Here is a 24,924-nt window from a genome sequence, read left to right as displayed (position 1 = left end):
GAGCCACCCAGGCGCCCCCTTGCCTGATTTTTATAAACACTTATTTTTACTGGTTTTGAGCTTTTCTTAATCTTACTTACAGTATTTTCTGTCCACTCAAAAATTCCTCTTTAACACTTCTTGTAGGGCTGGTTTAGTGCTCATGAATTCCTTTAACTTTTGTTTTCTGGGAAGCTCTTTATCTGTCCTTTTATTCTGAATGATAGCCTTGCTGGATAGAGTATTCCTGGCTGCAGATTTTTTCCTTTCAACACTTGAATAGATCATGCCACTCCCTTCTGGCCTGTAATGTTTCTGCTGAAAGCTCAGCTGATAACCTTATGGGGTTTCCCTTGTATGTAACCTTTTTTTTTTTTTCTCTTGCTGCTTTAAAAAATTCTCTTTATCACTACTTTTTGCCATTTTGATTACTGTGTGTCTTGGTGTGGACACCTCCTTCGGTTGAGTTTGTTCAAGGATCTCTGTACCTCCTGAATCTGGATTTCTTTTTCCTTCCTTCCGTTTCTTCAGCTGTTATTTCCTCAAATAAATATTCTGCCCCCTTTTCTCTCTCTTCTCGTTCTGGGATCCCTATAATGCATTTGTTATATGCTTGATCATGTTGCCAAGTTCTCTTAGTCTCATTTTGCATATTTTCCCCCTCTTATCTGGTGAACGTGATTACTTTCCATTACTCTGTCCTCCAGGTCACTGATCCATTCTCTGAGCCCTCTAGCCTACTATTTATTCTATTTAGTGTGTGTGTATGTATGTCATTTATTGTGTTCATTTATTGTGTTCCTCATCTGATTGGTCCTTTTTTATCTCTTTGGTAAGGGTCTCACTGATGTCCTCCGACTCTTTTCAAGTAGTACCATTTTGACTGTTACTTTAAATTCTCTATCAGGTATATCACTTAGCTGTTTTCCTTAGGTCTCTTGCTGTGATTTTGTCCTGTTCTTTCTTTCATTTGGAACATATTTACCTGTCTCCTTATTTTGTCTAACTCTCTGTGTCTGTTTCTGTGTGTTAGGAAGGTCAGCTATGTCTCCTGCTCTTAAAAGTGGTGGCCTTCTGAAGAGGTCCTGTAGCGCCCTGTGTGTCCCATTCACCAGGACCTGGTGCCTCATGGGGTGTCTCCTCTGTGTTGCGTACAGCCTCCTGTTGTGGCTGAGCCGCTTTTTCCTTCAGGCCCGTCGTCTGCAATGGCTCTCTCTGCCTGTTTGGTCCCTGTGCTGTTGGAGGGCCAGTCTGGGGCCACGTGGACTTGAGCTGAGGCACACCAGGCATTTGTGAGATGCAGCAGCACCAGACCACAGAGTGCTTTTCCTGTGTTGTCCCCTGAGCAGCTTTTGTTGGTGGGCAGGGCCTGTAATCAGACCGGCTGTCTGTCCCCGGTCCCCTGCTGGGGGGCAGCCTGACTGGTGCGTGGAGTCCTCGTTCCCTCTCCTGGGGTAGGAGTCTCTTTGAAGGCCCTGTTCGGGCCGCTTGCACACCTCCATGCTTAGGGTCCCACCTTGAATGGGCTCCAGCCGAGACTGTACTGGAGCGGTAGATGTGCTTGTGCGTGGGGGTGGGCTATGCACTGTTGGCAAGGGGTGGTGCCGGCGCTCTGCGAGAGGGGACCAGCTGCTGCAGGGAGCGAGGCTAGCCTGGCTGGAGGAGCGGAGCTGCCAAAGCTTGGGGTGCAGGGAAGTGGGGGTAGCAAGGTTTGCGTGACCGTCCTCTGCAGGAGGGGACCCATGGTGCTGGACCGAGGCAGGCAGGGGCTGCAGGGGCGGGGTGGCAAGGTAGGTGGGAGTGTTGTGGGGTCCCCACATGCTGGGGGACAGGGGAGGGAAATGGCGCCTGCCAACCATCTCTGCGCCTGGGGCCATGCTCTGAGAGGGGTAAACAGCGCTCCCTCCCTACGGTCCAGGGTTTCTTCAGCTGCTGCCTCTCTGTTGTAGCTCTGCGGGCTGTCTGTCCCACCGTTGCCGGAGCTGGGGACTCCGTTTCCTTCGGCCCTCCCAGAACCGGGCTGCTGCTTTTTCAAATTGCAGGTTTTAAGTCCTGCTGGTTGTAAGAACTCATAAAATTCAGCCCCTCTGGTTTTCAAAGCCCAATGTTTCGGGGATTCGCCTTCCCCATGCAGCTCCTGGTTAGTGTCCCCCGCCCCCCTCACCCGTGGACAGCTGCCAGGCCCGGGGAGCTTCCTGCCGCACCTCCGCCCTTCCTGGCCTCTTCCATGGGGCCTCTTCTCTGCCTCGAGTTGTGGAGTTGGTTCTGGTCGTGTTCTGCCTTATTCACACGGATGTCATCTAGCTGTATGTGGGGACAAGGCGAGCTCAGGATCCTCCCACCAACTCTGCCATTCCTAAGTGCTTTAAATGTTACTGATTCTGGGGGTGAGATTTCTTTCTAGAATGTTTACCTAGAATCCTAGTTCCTGGTATCCCCGAGCCGATTTGTCTAGTAAAGAGGTGGTTGAAGGTGAGCCCCCCCCCCCAGGTGAGAGGAAACGCATCACTGACAGGGGCTTTGGCTCTGTGGGGACACTGCCTTTCTCACATCAAGTGGGATTTGCTGCCCTCCCCTCCCCCCGGAGCCACCTTCTGGGAGGAGCTCACTGGTGATGAGACCCGCGTATGAGTCCCCAGGTTGTCCTTTATGCACGTGATTCGTGCTCCTCCAGGCCCTCGGGCACCTGCAGCTCTGACGTCAGGATGGCTGGGTGCGCTCGGGCTGCAGGGAGGTGTGGGGGGGCCAGGAAGGTGAGGTTGGGGGTGGTCAGGGGCTGGCCCACAGGGCCCTGGGGTCCCACTTAAGGTGCCAGGTGGGTGGGCTTAATCCCATGTAAACTGAGAAGCAGGTGCAGGGTTTTACCAACAAAGTCTTACAGTCTGACTTACTCTAGAAGTATCTGCCTGGTTGCATTGTGCAGATGGACGGGCCGAGTGAGGGGCTGCTGCGGTCCCCTGGCATGGGGTCGGGGCACCTGGTGGAGGGTGGAGGCAGGGCCGCTCTCAGGAATAGGTACGGTGGGGGGGGGGAACCCTGGGGTCTGCAGGTGAGCCCAGGGACAGGAAGCCTTGTCCGGGGACAGAGTTGCTGTTGGGGTGAAGGGCCTGTTTTGTTGTGTCATCCCATGGCTCCTGTTTGTCTACTGGAATGTTCCTTGTCTCCCCACCCCCTCCTGCCACCGCTCGGGAGAACTATTTTTAGGGGGCTGAGAACAGGCCGCTCCCTCAGGCAGGCTCTTTGCTGGCAGTCAGGCGGTTAGGAGGGTCGCAGGTCCCCGCACCCGGTCCCCGGCCCGCCGCAGACAGCCCCGTGACCCGGCACCACGCGCGGTCTCTGTGCCCTCGTTCTCGGTCTGCCCAGAACAGGAGCTGCCTTAGAGCTCGTTACCAGGGCTGGGAAGTGCTCTGAGGAATAACAGCGTCGGACACCCCAAGGGTGGACCTAGGGTTCTAGGCTTTGTCCGGTTCTGTGAACGTTCACCGGCCCACATTTGGGAGGGGAGACAGACCGCAAACGGCTAATGGGGACAAGGAGGATCAGGGACATCACAGAAGCACAGAGAAGAGCGGAGGGGACCCTGGAGGGCTCCTGGGCACACCGTGCGCTGTCCCATCTGAGGGCAGTGGGGCGGGGCAGGGGTGCAGGGGGACGGGGTGGGGCAGGTCTCCGGGGGAGCACCTGCCAGGGGCTGCAGGTGGAGGATGGAGCGGGTGGGGGTTCCAGGGGAAGGCCACGTGTTCACGCCTCCGCCCCCACCAGGTGCACCTGATGAAGCCAGATGCAGTCCCCAAGGCGTGCTGCGCCCCTACCAAGCTGAGCGCCACCTCCGTGCTCTACTACGACAGCAGCAACAACGTGATCCTGCGCAAGCACCGCAACATGGTGGTCAGGGCCTGCGGCTGCCACTGAGGCCCTGCCCCCACCGCTGCCCCCCCCCCCCCCACCCCGGGTCAGGCCCCTCTCCAGAGGCAGGAAACCCTGCAATGCCGGCATTGCTCAGGTGGGGTGGCAGGGAGGGCCCGCCCCAGCCTGCCAGGGTCTCCCTGGGCCCCTCCGCCCTTCCCCTGGGGGGTGGTAGACCGGCTGGCCCGACACACACGGACTGCACTGGGGTTCCGTTCAGAAGTCCTGCCGTGGGACAAGTGCTTGGCCCCCTCCAGGCCAACGTGAGGGCCATCTGGAGCATGAGGCCGGCTGGCGGGGCTCCGAGCGGGGAGGAGGGGTCTTCCTCTTTCCAGGGCACGCACTCACCTTCGGGACCGTGTATTCCTGGGCTCCGACCTTGGCCCACTAGCAGTTAGCACATTAGAAACAGAACAAGCCGGATGGGCCTCATACCAAGATGGAAGCCGACAGGGATGTTTTATGGCATGTGTCTTCCCCTCCTGGGGGAAGAGCTGCGACCACCCCACCCAGGAGCAGATAACCTTGGGGGCGGCCAGTTCCCTCCAGCTTTTCCATGTGAGGCTCCGTAGCACCTCGCCCACGGCCGACATCAGTAAGCAGCCCCGGTGGATTTTCCACTGAACCCGGACAGGCCTCAGAACCCTGAGCACACGACTCCAGACCCCCAGCAGCAACCATTTCACCCACAGACGGGGCCTGGGGCCAGGGTGGGAACTGTCCGATAGAACCCAGGGCTTAAGGACAGGCCGTTCTCCAGTCTGCACCACCCTGTGTGCCCGGGAGTGAGACCTGTGAGCCCAAGACAAGGTCCCCGTCCCAGGGGAGTGACAGGCGGTAATCAGGCCAGCCCCGGGTGGGGAGGGTCCCGGAAACCGCCACAGGCCATTGGAGCGTTTGATTTCTGACTCGCTAAGCCCGTAAGTTACCTGCTGGCACAGACGGAGTCCCACTGCCCAAACCCTGAAATACTGTGTCGTTCAAAGCAGCTTGGGGGCCCCCCGCCGTGTGCCCCAGGATGTGCCTCTCAGCAGTCACTCGGCACCCCGAGGAGGGGCCCCGGGACAGCAGGTGGGCCAGCGGGTGTGGACGCTGGGGCCCTGCTGCAGGACAGCGGCGCCTCCGCAGGGACTGGGAAGGGACTCTGGAGAGCGCGCAGAGGGAGAGACCCTCCCTGGGTACACGGAAGATGGGCCCGGACTGTCTGCAAGGTGGAGAGTTCCCTAGTAGCCGGGGGCTTTGACCTCAGGCTGGCAGGGATTGGAGCACAAAGTGGCTGGAGTGTCAGGAGACCTGTATTCTGGTTCCAACTCGGCCATTGACCTGTTTGCTGTCTGGACAAGGCCCCTTCCTGATTGAAGCTTCAGTGATGTGGGGACACTCCTCCCTCGGCCTGAAACCCTGACCCTCCCCTCTCTGCCACAGCCCAGACACAGCCTGAGCCCAGCTGCCGCAGGACACGAAACCTGCCATCTGGGGACCTTAGTTAATGGCTTTGTCTTCCCAACATCACGGGTAGTGGAGGTTTGGAAACTTTGGACAAATGTCAGTATTAGGTCTCTTCAATGCCTAGCACATAACCTGGCATGCTTTGGAAAGTTTGTAAAATGTTTTAAAGGTGCAGACTGCCTTGCCCATTGGGTGTGCTGAACAGGTACGTAAGTATCGTGATCTGAATCCCTTTCTGTGCAATCAAGTCGAAAGTAGAATGGTCACGGCCTTTCTGACAGACTTCTAGAACCTCCAGCCATCCAGGCAGCCACCAAATGGAAACCAAACAGAAAAGGCCTTGGGGAAAACGATGGATGCAAAGTCAATGAAGAGGCAGCCATCTTGTTTACGTGGTTGCCCCGGCAGCCCAGGCTCCCTTCAAGGCTGCACATCAGAAGCCTAAGTAAGGGTGGTCAGCTCAGGCCCGCTGACAGCAAAGGAAATGCTGCCAGGAAGAGAGGCCACACAGGAACAGCCAAGTTTGGGGCCCTTAGTGTGGGGGGGCTGCTCTGTGTGCCTCATCCCCAGTGCATCTCCACCGTCCCGGCACAGCCCTGGCCCGACGCCAGCCCATCAGGCAAAGCCCCATTCTTGTGTCTCTCTGTAGGGACGTAGGTGACATGCTTCAAGAAGTGCCCAGAAAGGCACAGGAAAGGGGGCTGTGAATAGGACAGGGTGGGTTTTGGAGCCAGGAGACCTGGTGTGGAATCCTGGCTCTGCCTCTTGTTAAACTGACCACATTTTGTCACATCTGAGTGAGAGGTTTTCTTCCTCTGAATGGGGTATCGGTTCTGTCCTTGCAAGGCCATCGTGGGATCAGGTGCGTCCTCGAAAGCCCTTGGCACTGCGTCTGCACAGTGCCGAACGAATAGCATCTACCAGTGGTCTTAGTTTAAGTGAACTGGCGTAGCTGTGCCCCCCCTATTGGCCTTCCCGTTAACACCTGCTCCTCCCAGAGCATGCCCAGGAGGTGCTGCTGTGTTTACTCTAAGGCTGCATTTTTCCTAAAAAATCTAAATGTGGTCCTATCTCGGGAGGAGGTGGGGACTTACACAATCCCCTGCCCGTGAAAGTCCCGGCCTGCAGGGACCGACAGGGACTCAGAGTGAGCCACGCAGCCGGGTACGTCTGCTGAGGAACCCCTCCCCAAGTCCAGCACCCACCTGCGACCTCCAGGAAGCTGAAGGGGGAGCTTTCCAGAATTTCTCTTCTTACTGGGAAGCCTTGAGCAAACATTTGGCCCTTTAAAAAAAAAAAAAAAGTTTTTCCTCACTGAAGAAAATATTACCTGTGCACCAGGGAAATTTTTGAAAATAAAAAGCAGAATACAAATACACATAATCCCAGCACACAGAGCTAAGCACTGTTAATCCCTTCCAGTCTTTTTCCTTGACACACGTCTGTTTTTATATAGAATATATGGCTATTTTGCAAAGTTAGGATCATACTCTATGCCCTACTTGATCTGATTTACTCAATCTATGGTATATTTAGAAAATCTGTTATTAAATCTTCTTTGAAAACCTAACTTGCAGCATTCCATCCCTTGACCTCTGCCCCAGTTCTGTCACCATTCCTTCTGCAGAGGCGGGTGTGGGGCCCCCACGACCCTACTCTCGGGAGCCTGGGCCCGGCCCCGGGGGCTCAGGTCGTCCACCGGGAGTCTCGGGATCTGGCATCTCACCTCTGAGGCGCGGGTCCCCCCCTGGGGGGGGGGGGGGGGGTCCCGGGTGTGGACCCAGGTGATAAACTCTGGGGAAGCCCTTGTACAGCACAGTGACCCACTGCCGCCCTCTGGTTCCTCATCCGCCGGTTTCCCAGCCAGCCTGCTAGTCCTGCCTTCGCAGGGCCATCGGGGAAGAACAGCACGGGCCCCCTCCCTCCCCTCGTTTCATGGGGCTGTGACCAGTCCTCCCTCCGGGGGCTTCAGGCCAGCCCGTTCGTCCTCCCGGGAGCCAGCCTTACCGGGGACTTGGCGTACATCTCTTCTCGCGCACCTCACGCCCGCCCTGCGCAGCTGGCCTTTTCCCAGTCTCACTGCTGCCTGTTCTGACAGCCAGGGCTGAGCAGCGGTGAGAGCGCTGCCGGGGCGGGGAGCGACGGTCCCTGCTGGGAATACTGCAGGTCGCGGTCCCGGCCACAGTGGTGGGCCCCAGCCGGCCCGAGGGGACACGGGGGCCCAGCCGGCCCGAGGGGGGACGGAGCCCAGCTGAAGGCAGAGACCAAGGTTGGCCGAGGCTGCTAGAGCTGTGGCTGGTCTCCACCCCGCCGCGGGAGCTGTGCTGGGGTCACAGGCCAGCAGGCTTCTCCCCTCCCCTCCAGGCTCAACCTGACTTCAACCCAAAATGAGAACCAGCCTTGCCCAGTGGTTTCTGAGTGTCAAGCCTTGATCTAGAGCCCCTGGCCGGCAGCAGGGGAGCGAGCAGGTGGCAGCCCTGGACGTTGTTTCTGGTGACTGATGGGCACACGCTGCGAGGTGGCCCGGCTGGCCAAACACCGGTGTAGGGTGAGAGCAGCAAGGCTACAAGCTGTGGCACCAGACTGATTGCCACTGGGTCTGGAGTCCGGGGCGGGGGGCGGCATCTCTGGCGGGCCCCTCCAGTCTCCCCAGCGCCAAGCCCAGTGCCTGGCGGGAGGACCCCGGGCGCTCTGCGTACTACAGTGCTGAGCATCGGGTCAGTGGCTGGACAATGGGTGACTGGGTGCCCATGAGACGCACGACCGGGCGTGAGGGCACGAGTGGAGCCTGGCTCAGCTGACTCACTGGCCCGGTAGCAGGGGTAGCAGGGGAGAGGAGGACAGAGGCACTTCGCGCCAGCTCTGAGCTCGGCTGCCCTGCAGCGGTCTGACAAGGGGAGCTCTCAGGGACTTGGCCCGGGTGGGAGGGGAAGAGCAGGGGGGGTGCTCTGGTCTGTCAGGGAGATGGTCCAGTCACAGCCACAACCCTGCAAACACCTGGGACCGGGCTGGCAGCAGCAGCACAAACACTAGGACTGACTTTATCAGAAGCGATGCCCTCAGAGGAACGTTTGTGCAGACTGTTGACAGCTCTTCAAGCAGGCAGCTCAGACTCCAGGACAATACCATGTGGATGCCTCAGTCTCTCACTCAAGGGACAGTCAATGAAATGGTGAGCAGAGCTGTTTAAATCATTTTAGACTGGTATATGCTTTCATTCATTCAACAAATACTTATTGTCTACTTTGTAACCAGGCTCCTGTTAAGCCCTGGGGACACTAGTCTCAGCCCTGGTGTAGCTCGCAGTTTAGCCACTCAAAAGTAACTGTGGATTCATCTCAGGAATGCAAGGCTGGTTTAACATCCAAAAAGCAATATAATATAGCACATTAACAGAACAGAGTACAAAAAACACATGATCACCTCAACGGACATGGAAAAGGCACCCTGCAAAACCCAACACCTTTTCATGATAAACACTCAACAAACTAGGAATAGAAGGGAACTTCCTCAGTCTGACAAAGAGCACCTACAAAAAAAAACCCACATGGTGAAGACTAGATATTTTCCCCCTAAGATCAGGAATAAGACCAAGATGTCTACCCTCACCACTTCTATTCAACATTGTACTAGAGGGTCTAGTCAGGGGAAATTGCAAAAAAAAATGAAGTGAAAACTGGAGATAACATGAACTTATACAGAAAATCCTAAGGCATTCACTAGAAAACTATTAGGACTAATAAATTCAGCAAGGTTGCAGAATACAAGATCAATATACAAAAATCAATTTATTTCTATACTTTAGCAATGAACAATCTGAAAATGAAATCAAGAAAACAATTCCAAGGGCGCCTGGGTGGCTCAGTCAGTTAAGTGTCTGCCTTTGGCTCAGGTCATGATCCCAGGGTCCTGGGATCGAGCCCCACATGTCAGGCTTCCTATTCAGTGGGGAGCCTGATTCTCCCTCTCCCTCTGCCACTCCCCTTGCTTGTGGTTTCTATCTCGCTGTCAAATATTAAAAAAAAAAAAAAAAAAATTCCATTTACAGTAACATCAAAAGAATAAAATACCTAGAAATAAATTCAACAGAAGTATAAGCTTATATTCTGGTAACTATAAAATATTACTGAAAGAAATTAAAGAAGATCTAAACAAATGGAAAGACACCCATGTTCATGGATTGGAAAACTTAATACTGTTAAGACAGCAACACTTCCCAAACTGATCTCCAGATTCAGTGCAACCTCTATCAAAATCCCAGCTGGCTTTTTTTGCAGAAATTGACAAGTTATTCCCAAAATTCATATGGAAAAGCTAGAGACCTAGAACAGCCAAAACAACCTGGAAAAAAGAACAAAACTGTGGAGGACTCACACCTGTCAAATTCAAAATGTACTACGGAGCTACAGAATACATGACAGAGTGGAACTGGCATAGGACAGATCTATAGATCGATGAAACAGAATAAAAGGCCAGAAATAAAACCCTTACATCTATAGTCAATTGATTTTCAACAGGGATGCCAAGACATTTAAACAGGAAAAGAACAGCCTTTTCAACAAATGATGCTGGGACAACTGGACATCCACGTGCAAAAGAAGGAAATTAGACCTCTTTTTCTCACACTATACACAAAATTTAACTCAAAATCGATCAAAACCCTAAATGTAAGAGCTAAGCCATAAACCTCTTAAAAGAAAATATAGGAGTAAATCTTCGTAACCTTAGGTGAGGCAAAACCTTCTTAGTTACGATGTCAAAAATATACTGATGGGGCGCCTGGGCGGCTCAGATGGTTAAGCATCTGCCTTAGGCTCAGGTCATGATCCCAGGGTCCTGGGATCGAGTCCCGCATCAGGCTCCCTGCTTGAAAGGGGGCCTGCTTCTTCCTCTCCCTCTGCTGCTCCCCCTGCTTGTGCTCTTTCGCTCTCTCTGTCAAATAAATAAAATCTTAAAAAATATATATATATACTGATGGAACTAAAAATAGATAAATTAGACTTCAACAGAATTAAAACCTTTTGTGCTTCAAAGTACACCATAAAGAAAGTAAAAAGACAACCCACAGAATGACAGAAAACACTTGCAAATCATGTATCTGATAAGAGATCTATACCTAGAATATTGAAAGAACTCTTGCAATTCACTAATAAAAAAATAAATAACCCAATTTAAAAATGGGCAAAGGATCTGAATGGACGTTTTCCCAAAATATACAAATGGTCAATAAATGCATGAAAAGATACTCAATATCATTAGCCATCAGGGAAATGCAAATCAAAACCACAATGAGTGGAGCACCTGGGTGGCTCGGTAGGTTGGGTACCCAACTCTTGATTTTGGCCATAATCTGGGGGTCGTGGGATCGAGCACTGCATCAGCACAGTGCAGAGCCTGCCTGGGGTTCTCGCTCTCCCTCTCCCTTGCCCCTCCCTGCTCATACTCTCTCAAAAAACAGAACAAAGCAAACAAAAATAAAACCACAATGAGACAGCACTTCATACCACTCAGATAATATAAAGAGAATATAAAAGAGCTAGTAACCAGGGACGGCGGGGGTACACAAAGAAACCAGAACCCTCACAGGTTGCTGATGGGAATACAAAATGGCACAGGCACTTTGGAAAATAGTCTGGCACTTCCTCAAAATTAAAAAATGGTTATCATATGCCCCAGCATATCTACCCAGGAAAAATGAAAATATATGTCCACACAAAAACTTATACATGAATGTTCAGAGCAGCATTATTCATAATACCCAAAAAGTATAAACAACACAAATGTCCATCAACTTATGAATGGATAAACAAATTGTGGTATATCCATACACTGATTATTCATTGGCAATAAAAAAGAATTAAGTACTGATACATGTTATATCATAGATGAACTTTTTTGAAAACATTATGCTAAGCGGAAGCCAGCCACAAAAGGCCACATATTGTGTAATTCTATTTATATGACATGTCCAGAATAGGCAAAACCAGGAAGAGAGAAAGTAGATTAGTGTTTGCCTAGGGCTGGGGGACAAGAAGGGGATGCTAAAGGGTGCGAGGTTTCCTTTTGGAGAAAAATGTTCTAAAATTATTTGTGGTAATGACTGCATAACTATGAGTACGGTAAAAACCACTGAGATGTATACTTTAAATGGGTGAACGGAATGGTATGTGAATTGCATCCCAATGAAGCTGTTTAAAAAATAAAAAAAAAATTAAAAAAAATCATGCTACAGAACAGCAGAGCCTAGTGGCACAGACATTTGCTCAGCAAATGGAAGCAGAAGACACAGTCACCTAAGAGAGAGTGTGTGTGTGTCTCCATCCCTCTCTCTCTCTCTCTCACACACACAAACACACACACACACAGGTAACATACCATGGAAGGCTTTTGGAGGAGGTAATATCCGAGTTTAAAAAGCCCATGTTTGGCAGGGGCTGAGAGGAGTGTAGTACAAGGAGCTGTAAGCTCGTCTGTGTTAACGAGAAAGCCCACTTTCCACGGCTGGGCCTCAAGACTGCGTGCTCCCTCTGGATGGAGACCATGTCTCATCCCACTCTCAGTGTTGGAGGTGATCAGCGTGCCTGACACGTAAAAAATCAGCCCTGTGAACCTCAGCTTTAAATATTCAAATATTTATTTACACTGTTTAGAATACAGTAGTGATCAAGAAAGACTGCGTCCTGCCCTCATGAGGCTAATATTAAATATATGAGGAAAAACGAAGCTCACTAAAAAGAAGAGATGACAGGAACGCCCATTCTAGAGAGACAGGTTAGGGCAGGCCTCTCGCACAAGGTGCGTGGCACCTGAAGGAAGTGAGGGGTGAACCCTGTAGATGCTGAAGGAAGAATATTCCAGGAGAGGAGGTGGGATGACCAAGGCCCTGAGGGGGCGTGAACTGTGACATGAACAGCAAGCCTGCCATGGGGACCGAAGGCAGAGCAGCACGTTCGGGGAGCTTGGGGGGGGTGCTGGGCCTCAGGCCAGGGGGTCCTGCTGGATCCCACATGCACGATGCGGCCCCAGGAGGGCTCTTAGCAGGGAAAGGGCGTGAATGGGTTTGTGTTTGGAAAGGATGGCTCTCTGACTACCTTGCAGATTAGCCCCAGAAGGGAAGAGGCAGGAGTGGAAACCGGGAGACAAGCGTGAGGACTTGGTGCTAGTGGAGGAAGGGTAAAGAACAAGTGGACCAAAAAGTGACTTGAAGACCCATGGGTCTGACGTGTGTGACGGAGGAGAGGGGTCGAGGATGAGCTTAAGCTGAGCAGGCAGCTAGGTGGGTGGTGGCGGCACTGAGAGACAAGGAAGAGGGGAGGAAGGGTCTGGGGGGGGGGGGAAGAGCAAGAGAGCCTGTGAGCTCTGAGATGCCCGTGGGACATCCAAGGGAAGGCGACAGGGAAAGACCAGCATGGAGGCTGACACGTGGGCAGGATTCACCCACAGATGTGACTGGAAGCCCTGGGACGGGAAGGGACTGGCTAGGGTGCTGGTTCTAAACAGGGGAAGACTGCCCCCTCGAGGCTACTTGGAAACTGCAAGGTCTGTTTTCAGTTGTCAGTAATCCTGGGGGTGCTATAGCATTAGCAGGAAGGGAGCAAGGAATCTAGATGTCCTGCAATGTCCCACGTAAGGAAGAATTCTTCTTCTCCTTCTTCTTCCTTTTTTTTTTTTTTTTTTTTAAGTAGGCTCCCTGCCCAGTGTGGAGCCCAACATGGGACCTGAACTCATGACCCTGAGATCAGGACCTGAGTGGAGATCAAGAGTTGGACACTTAACTGACTGAGCCACCCAGGCGCCCTAAGAATTATTCTTAATCCTCTGACTTTAAAATGCTCTGAGAAACATTCATGTAGCAGAGAAAAATCTGTTCATAATGATCTGAGCTGAGAACCTAACTCCATTTTACATATAAATCCAAAGACTTGTAGGGGCTCCTGGGTGGCTCAGCTGGTTAAGCGGCTAACTCTTGGTTTTGGCTCAGGTCATGATCTCAGAGTCCTGGGATCAAGCTCTGCATTGGGCTCCACTCTCAGCGGGGAGCCTGCTTAAGATTCTCTCTCCCTCTCCGTATGCCCCGCCCTTCCCCCCACACCCCTGCTCTCTCTAAAATAAATAATTTTTTTTTAAGATTTTATTTATCCATTTGAGAGAGCAAGCAAGAGAACACGAGCAGGAGGAAATGGGGGGAGAGGGAGAAGCAGACTCCCCGACGAGCAGGGAGCCCGATGCAGGACTCGATCCCAGGACCCTGGGACCACGACCCAAGCCGAAGGCAGACGCTTAACTGACTGAACCACCCAGGGGGCCCAATAAACAAATAAATCTTAAAAAAAAAAAAAAAAAAAAGACTTATTTTTTTGCATTGAATTTTTCCAGAAATAAACCTACCACATAAACTAAGAAAACATTTAATTTTTTCTTTCAGAATTTTACCAAGAGATTTTCACTGTTTCAGAAAATGTTACTGTGATCCTGCCAACAAAATACCCGGTTATCAGTCCACACTGCTCACTGTGGCTCTGGGCAGAAGTGCACGTTTAAATATTTCACGTGTTTAGCTATGTCCAAGCATTTAAATACTGAAATACAGTATTTATTTCATATGTATATGAAATAATACTTTCATATTATAATTATGACATAACACTATTTTTTAAAAACTATGTGTTGGAAAGCTCTATGAGCTGGGACTTTCATTTCCGCCTAGTAAAGAATCAGGCCTAAGCGGTGGGCACTGGGCTAAGAGGTTAAGAAACCATGAAGGGAAGAGCGAGGGAAGAGAGGCAAAGCCAGGGTCAAGCTCTGGGCCGTGCAACACCTCACAGGTCGGGGGGAGGAAACAGGAGACTGAGACACAGCAGCCAAGGAGAATGTGAGTGGTGGGCGAGGCGGACTGCAGTGATGCCTGGGGAAGCCGCTCAGATCTCCTTCACGACCAACACCCTCACTCTCTCACCTCCCAGAGGCATGAGACGCTACCAGCCCCGGGAGAAGTTCCATCCCAGGAAATGCCACTCACCCCTCCTGGGAATAGGCCAGAATACATGACTGGGGAGGGGGTTCAGAGACCCGGCCCCCCAGGCCTCAATTCAGAACAAGTCAGAAGGGCTATCGGAGCTCCAGTGCCCCCCTGGGACCAGCTGAGGCCTTGGTGCGACTGCACGGTGGCTCCATTTCACTCTCTGCCCAATCTGCCCCCCTCATTCCCCTGCAAGAGTGGTCCCTGAGACCACTCGCGGATAAACTTTCTGCATGCAATCCTTCAAGAGGCTGTTTCCCAAAAAGTCTGACCTAAAGCAGCCGAAAACTGGGAAGAAAAAAAAAAAAATCAAGTAGCGGTAACGTATGTTTTTCAGAGATAGAGCAATAGAAGCCAAAATAAGCATCTGAAAGAAATGAATGTTGCTTTGGCAGGCAGAAAAATTATGATACGGGGCGGGGAGCAGAAGAACATCATGTTATAACAAACTTCACAACTGTCTTTATGTGCAATGATGACTTCAATAAACATTTTTTAAAAGGCTAAATTTAAATTAAAAAATGTTAGCTTTTAATTTATAGCCCTGCAAATAGTCACTCCTCAGTGGAGAAAGCTGGTAGCTGTCTCCTTAAGCAAATGGCCAAAGTTAACGTCACAAATACCAGAAGTGACATCATCACGCACATCCTTACGTGATGCGCTAATGAGGTGCTCCTGCCAGAACACCTCACACCAGGAAGTACCAGGCAAACACTGAGAAACCATCTTAAAAAACGGGCCTGTTCTCTTCAAAGTCATTGAGATCAAGAAAGACACTGAGAGGGGCGCCTGGGTGGCTCAGTCAGTTAAGCAGCTGCCTTCGGCTCAGGTCATGATCCCAGGGTCCTGGGATCGAGTCCCACATCGGGCTCCCTGCTCAGTGGAGAGTCTGCTTCTCCCTCTCCCTCTGTCTGCCTCTCTGCCTACTTGTGCTCTCTATCTCTCTGTCAAATAAATAAATAAAATCTTAAAAAAAAAAAAAAAAAAAGAAAGACACTGAGAAACGGAGACCCTGTTCCGAACAGAGGGAGACTAAAGAGACTCGACCCTGCCGTGCAGCGTGAGTCCTTGCCAGGGAAGGACAACGGTTACTAGAAAGGATGATACTGGGGAAGATGATGAAATCTGAACACGGCCTGAAGACTAGTAAATAGTGCACGGATGTTCAATTTCCTGATTTTGACGGTCGCGCTGCGATCACGTAAGGGAACGTTCTTTTCTTAGGAAATATATACCCAACTATTTAGGGGTCAAGAGGCATGATGTCTTCAACTTCCTCTCAACTGGCACAGTAGGGGGGAAATATATCTGTGTGTATAAATTAAATGGAAAAGCGTAGGGGGCAAAAAGTAAATGAATGAGTGGGTAAAGGATATATAAGAGTTCCTTGTACTATTCTTACAGAATTCTTATTCCACGTATCTGTAAGTTTGCAAATATATCAAAACAAAACTACAAAAAAAAAATACAATTTCTAACTTTCAACAGCCTACTCTTTCTAATGGTCCTAAGCCTTTACAGAACTTCAAAAATGCCTGCTCAGGCTCATATGACGAGATGCTGGGGTCCCGAATGCCTCAGAAGGGCTCAGATAAAGGTGTTAAAGTCTCAGGATTCCAGGCAGCCTCCTCCCCAGCCCACTCAGCCCCCGCCATCCGGCCCACAGCCCCGCTCACCTGCTGTCATGGGAACAACGTCCGAATGCAGCAACATCCGGATGCGGCCGGCCGGCTTGTTCCCGATCTTGATGTCCATGTACATGGTCATCGGATTCGACCGGACGTTTTTTGCCATGGGCTCTCCCTGGGCACAGAAGAAATGTCAGGTTGGGGAGCACTAGACTCCGCAAGTCGGAGAGCGGGTATTCTGCATACACACCAAGAACCCAAGGGCAGCGAGCGGGCCGCAGCAAGGTGCCGCCAGCCGGAGCCCCAGGGCCGGGACCCCGAGCACCGGCTAAATAACTGCCCCCCCCACCGACCCCGCAGGCTCGGGACCGCGTCCCACTTACCCTCAGACGCCAGCTCGCTGCACCCTGGCCTGTGGTCCCAGAACCCCAGCTCCGTGGCCCACAGTGCGCGCCTCTCCGCACCCGCAAACCCCAGTTCAGGGGCGCCTGGGTGGCTCAGTCAGTTAAGCGTCTGCCTTTGGCTCAGGTCATGATCCCAGGGTCCTGGTATCCAGTCCTAAGTGGGGCTCCCTGCTCATTAGGAAGCCTGCTTCTCCCTCCCCTTCTGCAGCTCCCTCTGCTGCTCCCCCTGCTTATACTCTCTGTCAAATAAATAAAATCTTTAAAAAACAAAAAAAAACCAAACAATCCCAGTTCAAGCCCACTCCCGTGACAGGGACCCATAACCTTTTCCCTCTGTGCCAGTCCCTACAGATTCATAGCTGGCTGCAGTGGAAGCAGAATGGGCGGCGCTTGGGCTCGGGCCTGAGTGCCCAGGAGACAATGAGGAGGTCGGGCCTTGCTTTGTGCTCCGAGTGCACCGGGATGACTAGCTGATAAATACAACATTCAGTACAAACCCTATCATGTGTTTGCTAGAGAAAACTATGGTCTCTGACCTATTTGTGGTGTGGATTAATAGGGCAACGGATACGTACTGAGCTTGCAGGCCAAGTTCTGGAGTTGTTAAATAAGGCCCTTGAGGAACTGGCGACCCAGCGGGGGAGCGACATCCGTGAGTGCGGGAGGCACAGAGATCCCGCGGCTGCACAGCCTTGGTTCCCATCGCGGTTCCCCACTCCGGAGCTGCGTGCTGTTGGACAAGTTATTAGATCTCCCTGTGCTCAGTTTTGTCACCTCGAGTTGGAGACAGTATTAGTACTTATCTCAAAGGATTATCGTTAGGATTCAGGATTTGTAAAGCCCTTAGAAGAGTGCCTGGTATAAAGTAAGCAACATTTAAACATCTGTTAAATAACTACTGTCAAAATAATGCCGTAAGCACCCGGACTGAGGGCGCCCCAGGAGCCCCGGGACCATGGAAGCCCAGAAGGGACCTTCGCTTACTCCACTGGAGGTGTCAGAAAAGTCTGCTGGAGAAGGTAGCAACTGAGCTCAGCGATGAAAGGTAAGTAGGAGTGAGCGAGATAAAGTCGGTTGGGAAGGGAACTTTGAGGCCAAGGAACTGCTTATGTGAAAACACAGAGATTTATAGGTACCCACAAACTCTGTCCTAGAATGCCAAGTGGATATACAATGTGGAGAGGTGAGCGGGGTCCGAACACGGAGAGTCCCTCTGTCCCCCTGAAGGAGCCCAGACTCACCTCTCCAGATGAGGAGTCCTCAGACAGCTTGAGAGCCGTATGGTCAGCTCTGCCTTAGAAAGCTCCCTCTGGCTGCTCAGGACAGGAGCACGCAGGCCCGGGGCAGGGAGACCAGCTAGGGAGCTCCTGTCACTATCCGCAGGGGAGATGACAGAGGCTAGCCAAGCCACGGTGGCGGGAGCAAACAGGAGAGGAGAGATGCAGGCGGATGCAAAGGAGAACATCAGCAGGACACGGCAACGCAGGAGGTGTGGATTATGATGAGGAGCCAGAGAGGACATGGAAGTCCCTGGTGTGGGGGACTGCGGAAGACACCAAAATTCACTCAGATGGGGTACTCAGGATGACCAGAGTGGAAGGAGAGAGGAAATCCACTTAGGACGTTACTCTGCTGATTTATGGTGACTGGGAGAGAGGAAATCCACTTGGGATATGCTTTGTTGATTTATGGTGACTGGGAGACATGCAGGCAGAAACATGTGGAACTCAGGAGAGAGGTCAAGGCTAGCCTTAGACATCAGGAAATCAGCAGAAGCCTGAGTGGCTGTGATAAGCTCAGACACGGGCCACAGAGGCCGAAACTGCAAGGACAGCGTCAGAGAGGAGCCGAGGGCTAAGGGAGGAACTCAGAGAAACACCACTGCTCCAAGGGTGGACAGAGGAGGGGGAGCTCGGTTATTTATTCCCAGAAGCAATGGTCACGATGGGGTATCGAGAAGCAGGAGAAAGTGCTGAGGCAGGAAGTGCCTGGCACCTGGGTACATTCTGAGGGGCTGAGGCCTCTCTGGAATCAGGCCAGGAATAGGAAGGCAGCGAGCCTGGTGCCAAGGTCTTCAGTGAGGGTGCGGGAAAGGTCAGGAGGATGGCGGATGCTGGTGAGGGGGCATCCTCACTGTCCTTTCTCATCTCAGACCGCCACCTAGTTCAAGCAATCTCATGCTGGTACCCAAGCACACACGGGATACTTCTCACCTAGAGCCCCACACGGACAAGAAAGCCAAGCTTCTCCATTCAATTCATCCAGCGCCGCCCACCTCAGAAGCGCCCTGGGTGGAAAGTGCCAGCCCCTCACGGGGAAGCGCATGCCTTCGATCTCACCTCCCGGGTTTCCACTCTGGGAGGCTCCAACCCTTCTTCCTCTTTATTCTCTTCGAGAGTCTTCCCAGAAAACTTCTTCAGCCAGTCATCATCTGCCCACACTGAAAGGAAAAGAATCGAACGAATGCTAAGAAATTCAAGCTTCTCGGCCAACTGCTCGCTAGCTGTGCCCAGTTCTTCGCTGCTCTGTCGACGAAGTGGACGACAGCCCACGGGGCTCTCACGGGCAGAAGCTACTGCTTAGGACAAGGGAAGCTGTCACTGGGGAATGTCAGACCTTCAGGTCCAGCTCTCCACAGAGGCAGAGGCAGAGGAGAGAAACGAAGGACTGAGCCGAGAGCCAAAAGGGAAGCCCCAGCCACCATCAAGGCTGGAAGGGCACAGTCTGTGTCTACAGCCCGGGGCAAGACTTTCCTGGGGACAACAGCTCTTGCTCTGCGGAGAATCTCAACCTCTGTTTCCACGGAGGTGCCGCGTTCTCTTCTCCCCCATACACCTCTCTCCCCGCGGACATACACCACCGCAGCGGGAAGTGAGACAGCGGAGGCCAAAGCTGAGGACGTGACGAGGAATCTGCGGTTGCCGCCACTCGCCCGGTCTGGATAAGCCTTCCTTAATTCTCACCGGGTTGGCTAAATGGACACGAACTGTCTGCCCAAAGAGTTCAATTCATTCTGAAAAGACTACAATACCACTCAGCTGCTTAAACCTTGTTTAAGTTAAAAAAAAAAAAAAAAAGATTCCATTTACTTCTAAGAAATCTGAGACTTGCTCACGATTAATTCTATGCTGGGAGCCCAAACCCCTCAACAGCAAGCTAAGCACAAAGCTAACCATAAACTGTCCGTGAGCCACTACACACTTCTTTCAACACCAATATGAAGTTCTGTGCTAGCATGATCTTCGGATCTGAAATTATAAGGGTAAATGCAGTTACCGTGTATTGAGTCCGCTTTAAAAAATCAAGATCAGGGACGCCTGGGTGGCTCATCAGTCATGATCTTGGGGTCCTAGGATCGAGCCCTGCAACGGGCTCCCTGCTTCTCCTTCTCCCTGCCGCTGGCTCTCCAATAAATAAACAAACAATAAATAAATAAATAAAATCTTTTTTTAAAAAAATCAAGATCAGCACTAAATGGGAGAGAAACAGTATCGCTTGCTGGTGGGGAACATGTTTGATGAAACAGTAACAGAGAACATGGAACGATGTATAGGGATACTTTATTATCCAAGAATAACTGATACTAGGGAAAGGTAAGTAGATAGATTTTTTAAAAAGGCTTGTTTTGGGTCTTTTCATGAAAACTAAAAAAATATATATATATGAAAAAAGATTCCTTAGTTTAGTAAGAAAGAATTATAGCTATGCTCTTGTTCTTAGAAACAGATGAATCAAGTACGAATTTTACTTCTAGCAATTAAGAAAAAATTGAACAAGAGCATGAAATATCCTTATTTCATATTTAGTCATAAAGATTGATTATAAGGAAAATAAAAGATTGAACATAAAGATAAAAAAGGGGAGGGTGGAAACATTTAAGAATTTTGTTGTAGGCAAAATAATGGTGCCCTCAAAGATGTCCACATTCCATTCCCCAGGACCTATGAATATGTAGAATTACATGGCGAGAAGGAAGTAAGATTGCAGATGGAATTAAGGTCACTAGTCTGCTGACCTTAAAATAAGGGTATCATACTGGATTATCCAGATGCACGCCCAGTGTAATCACAAGGGTCCTCTAAATGTGCAGAGAGAGGCAGGAGAGTTAGTTTCAGAGTGATGCAGTGTGAGAAAGACTCACTGGGCCACTGCTGGCTTGAAGATAGAAGCGACCAGAAGCCAAGGAATGAGGTCAATCTCTACAAGCTGGAACATGCAAAGAAACGACTTAGCTCATAGGCCATACAAAAACAGGCTGCAGGCTGGATGTGGCCTGTCGTCCGAAGTTTGCTGACCCCTAATGTAGATACAAAAATGTCGGGGACAGACTGGCCAACACAGGTGGTTGGCATTTATGCACACGATCAATGGAAAGGCTTTCTGAATGAGAATTCATTTTATAAGTAGCCAGTTCCCAGTGAATACTTTCAAATAATGACAACTTTTGTTTCCTAGATAACTTTGAAACTGTGGAAACTGGAAACATGATAGGCGCCTGAGGGTCTCATGTCCTGTAAAGGAGAATCCCCATAACGGCTTCAGTAAAAAGCAAAGAGTCTCAGCCAGACCAGGCTGTTGTTGCTGCTGAGCACCCTGCTAAGAGGATATGAGTTCATGCTCGCAGTCCCACTCTTCCTGTGGTTAGCACTCAAATAAAAGCTCCGCAGCACAAGCACATGGAAAAAAGACACACTTTCCCTTCCTACCTACCTACCTAGATTAGATGCATTTAACAAAGAGCATGTACTAACTGCTTGTTAGAGCTGGTGATGCAAGGATGTGTGCTCAGGTTGTGGGAACAGAATACACACAGGAACCAAGAACTAGCAATGCCAGGCCCCAGAGGCTTGGGGCTCTACAGGGTCTGTCTTCTATATTCTGCCTACATGAGGGGAACTATGAGCCAGGCCTGGTGGGCCTTCCTTCAACCAGAACGTCCAGTCCCTCGGCAACGGCCCCCACCAAACCAGGGTTTTGGGGGTTGAATAATGTCCCCCGAAATTTCATGTCCACCCAAATTTCAGAATGTGACCCTATTTAAAAATAGGGCCTTTGCAGACATAATTAGTCAAGATGAGGTCATACTGGATTAAGATGGGCCCTAAGTCCCATGACTGGTATCCTTGTAAGTAGAGGAGACGCAGACGCATGCAGGGAACAAGGACCTGTGAAGACAGGGGCAAAGACAGGGCTGATGCAGTTACAAGCCAAATAATGCCAAGGACTGCCAGGAGCCACCAGAAGCTAGGGAGGGAAGGATTCTTCCCTACAGCCTCCAGAGGGAGCATGGACCTGCCAACACCTTGATGTAGGACTTCTAGCCTGTAGAGCTAGAAGAGCTAAGAGAATAAATTTCTGTTGTGTGAAGCCACCCCAACTGCTGCTCTCCCTGCTTGTGCTCGCTCTCTCTGACAAATAAAGTCTTTATTTTTATAAAAAAGATTTTATTTATTTGACAGCGAGAGAGCATAAGCAGGGGGGGAGCGGCAGGCAGACACAGAGGGAGAAGCAGACTCCCCGCTGAGCAGGGAGCCTGATACGGGGCTCAATCCCAGGACCCTGCAATCATGATCTGAGCTCAAGGCAGACGCTTAACCGACTGAGCCACCCAGGCACCCCATAAATAATAAAATCTTTTAAAAAAAATGAAAATCTAATTTTTAGATGCTTCCAAAAATATTAAAATAATTTTATTTTAAATAAACATAGCTAAACAGTGAATTTTTAAACTTTGCAGTATCCAATTCTACCACTACAGAATTTAAGCCTTAAGTTACTTTCCAAGAATTTTAATGACTTTTGTTTATAAGACTTACAGAACATAGATAAAGTTGTTTATCAGTTATTCCCTCCATGGGTGGCTCAGATGGTTGAGCATCTGCCTTCGGCTCAGGTCATGATCCCCGGGTCCTGGGATTGAGCCCCGCGTCGGGCTCCCTGCTCAGCAGGGAGCCTGCTTCTCCTTCTCCCTCTGCCACTCCCCCGCTTGTCCTCTCTGGCTCTATCTCTCTGTCAAATAAATAAATAAAACCTTAAAAAAGATTATTCACTCCAACTGAGCACCAAATGAATACAGAGCGCTTACCTCACTACTGAGTTTGGTGACCACTAGTGAAGGGAGCCTAGTCCTGTCCTCAGGAAAACGTTACGTTAGCTGGCAGACAGCAAGAGCAACAGGAGTTACTAATTTATAGAATTCAGGGAGGGTACAGCCCTCAGAAAGCCAGTCTTACTGTTTTATTTAAGAACGAAGAACTGAAGGCTCAGATGGTTTAAGTATCACACCCAGAGTTAGTGGCACAGCTGGGTCTAAAACTCCTATCTTAGAGAATAACAACCAAAGATCACATAGAAACGTGCACGGTAACTGTGATACCATTTTAAGGGAAACTCCCTCGGGGTGAGTAGAGGCCAAGGCCCTCACTGCTGCAGCTGAGCTTCCCTGCCGCCCTCTGCTATTTAAAAGCACAGCTGCCAACAAGGGAGGTCTGATCAGCAGGTGTGGTGGGGTACAGCTACCCAGCAGGTGGCGTGAAACAACACCCAGACCTTTCAAGATTTTTCTAAAACTACCTTCCTACTGAATCCTACTATACAGTTTGTTTATTAAATGATCAGAAATCAAAGGCCCCAAAGGGTTCCAATGTGGAGAAAGCCTTTCCTCAAACCCAACAAACTGTCAATCTCTGTGAATTTCAGCCCATAGCCACACCACCATCCTGGCCCTGCTGTCCTCAGAACGTTCCTCTTCCATCACCAAGATCATAGTCATGTTGACCCAGAGAGGAATCCTCCTGAACTTAGTTACATACCAACCATACACAGAACACACATGACTTAAAATCTTTCCTGAAGTCCTTTTCCTGACATTAGGAATCTGAAAATGAGACACTGAAGGCCTCACCTGTTTCACCAGAAGAAACTAAGTATCTGTGGTGTCTCCAAAAGGAATAAAAGCAGCATGAAGAACTTTGTTGTCCACCTCCTCTGCCAGCCCACCTGCAAAGACCACGTGCCTTCTGAACCGATGCCCTCCACACTCTTGGTACAAGCTGCTGCAACACAGCCAGACAGCAGCGGCCGGAGGAGGAGTCCCTAGTGTTTTAGGTATACAAAATGACCTGTGAGGTACACTCCTCCCCCATCCCCTTTCAGACTTACATCGAGCCTCTGATTACTCTGATACCTTCACTGCTTCCAGTTTGACTCTCTCTTCTATACAATCACTAGAATGAATCCAAGAAAGTGCAAATCGGATCACATCACTATCCTGCTTAATATTCTCCAACAGCTCATTATTGCCCACGGAACAGAGTCCAAATTCCTTAGCACGGCATATGAGACCTTCCTAACCTGAGCCCTGCCCACCTATCTATTCTTCTTTCTCCCTTGCTCCCTCAACGCAAACCATTTGCCCCCAAATGTTAGACTACTTCACCCCTCCAGGCTCTTGCTGCTCTCCATTCAGGCAACAGCCTTACTCCAGATCTTTCAAAGCCAGCTCCGGCCTCTGTGCCTCGGGGCAGTTTGCCCTCCCCTATCCAGACCGAGTGCTCATTCCCTGAAACCCTCAGCCCGACCCTCCCATCAACACTGTCCATCAAACGCTCGCATCATGGTGCTCACCAGCCCCGGTAAGGATGTTTTCCATAATTCCCCACCTATTCTGTGAATTCCTTCCTCTAAGGGGCCAGGACTGCGGAGTTTACGGAATGAATGGGCATGAGAGTTTGGAATGCGGTCCGAGGTCACAATAACAGATCTCACCAACTCTCCGAGACCAGGGTCAGAGGGAAACGGGTTCTGGGCAGCGCAAGGCCCAGCAAAGCCCTTAGGTCGCAGGCGCTGCTCACAGGCTGGGGGAGCAGAGCCACAAGAGACCCGCCCGGCTCGCTTCAGTGGAACCTCACGCCGGCTCAACAAAAAAACAGCACCGTCTAGGTGGCAGCCATCTTGCTCCCAGGCTCTTCCGCCGGAAGCTGTAGCTAGGCCCTGCCCCCCAGACCCGCCCCCTCGCTGGTTGCGCACGGCGCTGGGCTCCTGTCCAGGGGCAGGTGGATCTTGGTTTGGGCGGCACTCAGAAGGTAACAGAGAACACAAATACATAGCCGCATTAACCGCGGAAGTCAGAAAATATGGGACTCTACTTCGACCCGGCCTTCATTTTATTTCTATTTCTTTTAATGCTGGTGTGATTAACATAATTAACAATGTTATATTTGTTTCAGGTGTACAATATAGTGATTCAGCGAATCCATTTACAGCTATGTGCTCAAGATAAATGGAATCTTAATCCCCATCACCTATTTCACCCATCCCCCCACCCACCTCCCCTCTGGTAACCACAAGTTTGTTCTCTGTGTTTAGGAGTCTGTTCTTTGGTTTGTCTTTTTGTTCGTTTTGTTTCTTAAATTCCACGTGAGTGAAATAATATGGTATTTGTCTTTCTCTGGCATATTTCGCTTAGCATTACACACACACACACACACACACACTTCTTTATGCATTCGTCTATCAGTGGGCACTTGGGCTGTTTCCA

At 50.6% G+C, this 24,924-nt stretch overlaps 2 protein-coding genes across 4 annotated transcripts in view; one reads left to right on the top strand and one right to left on the bottom strand.

Moving 5' to 3' along the window:
• LOC116649461 (bone morphogenetic protein 8B-like) overlaps positions 1-3,891 on the top strand; it is a 31,624-nt gene extending 27,733 nt beyond the window's left edge. Inside the window, exon 7 of the mRNA XM_032432274.1 lies at positions 3,742-3,891. Within this exon, the coding sequence (XP_032288165.1) occupies positions 3,742-3,891 (150 nt within the window). The remainder of the gene's footprint in view (positions 1-3,741) is intronic.
• LOC116649462 lies at positions 970-16,516 on the bottom strand. 3 transcript variants are annotated; one of them, XM_032432290.1, is made up of 5 exons: positions 7,342-8,852; positions 6,540-6,618; positions 2,871-2,956; positions 2,184-2,283; positions 970-2,034 (listed from the first exon to the last, which is right to left on the bottom strand). In XM_032432290.1, exons 1-5 carry the CDS (start codon positions 7,357-7,359, stop codon positions 1,484-1,486), a joined length of 834 nt encoding a protein of 277 aa, XP_032288181.1. In that variant the 5' UTR covers positions 7,360-8,852; the 3' UTR covers positions 970-1,483. The 3 variants fall into 3 exon arrangements, 2 of the variants coding, with proteins under 2 accessions (XP_032288181.1, XP_032288193.1); XM_032432302.1 differs by having other exon boundaries at positions 970-2,031; XR_004302684.1 differs by lacking the exons at positions 2,871-2,956; positions 7,342-8,852 and adding an exon at positions 16,030-16,516 and having other exon boundaries at positions 970-2,283.
• Positions 16,517-24,924: the final 8,408 nt, after the last annotated feature.

Source organism: Phoca vitulina, unplaced genomic scaffold, assembly GCF_004348235.1.
Source record: "Phoca vitulina isolate PV1807 unplaced genomic scaffold, GSC_HSeal_1.0 scaffold2, whole genome shotgun sequence".
Taxonomy (NCBI): domain Eukaryota; kingdom Metazoa; phylum Chordata; class Mammalia; order Carnivora; family Phocidae; genus Phoca; species Phoca vitulina.
This window is presented reverse-complemented; position numbering and strand designations above follow the sequence as displayed.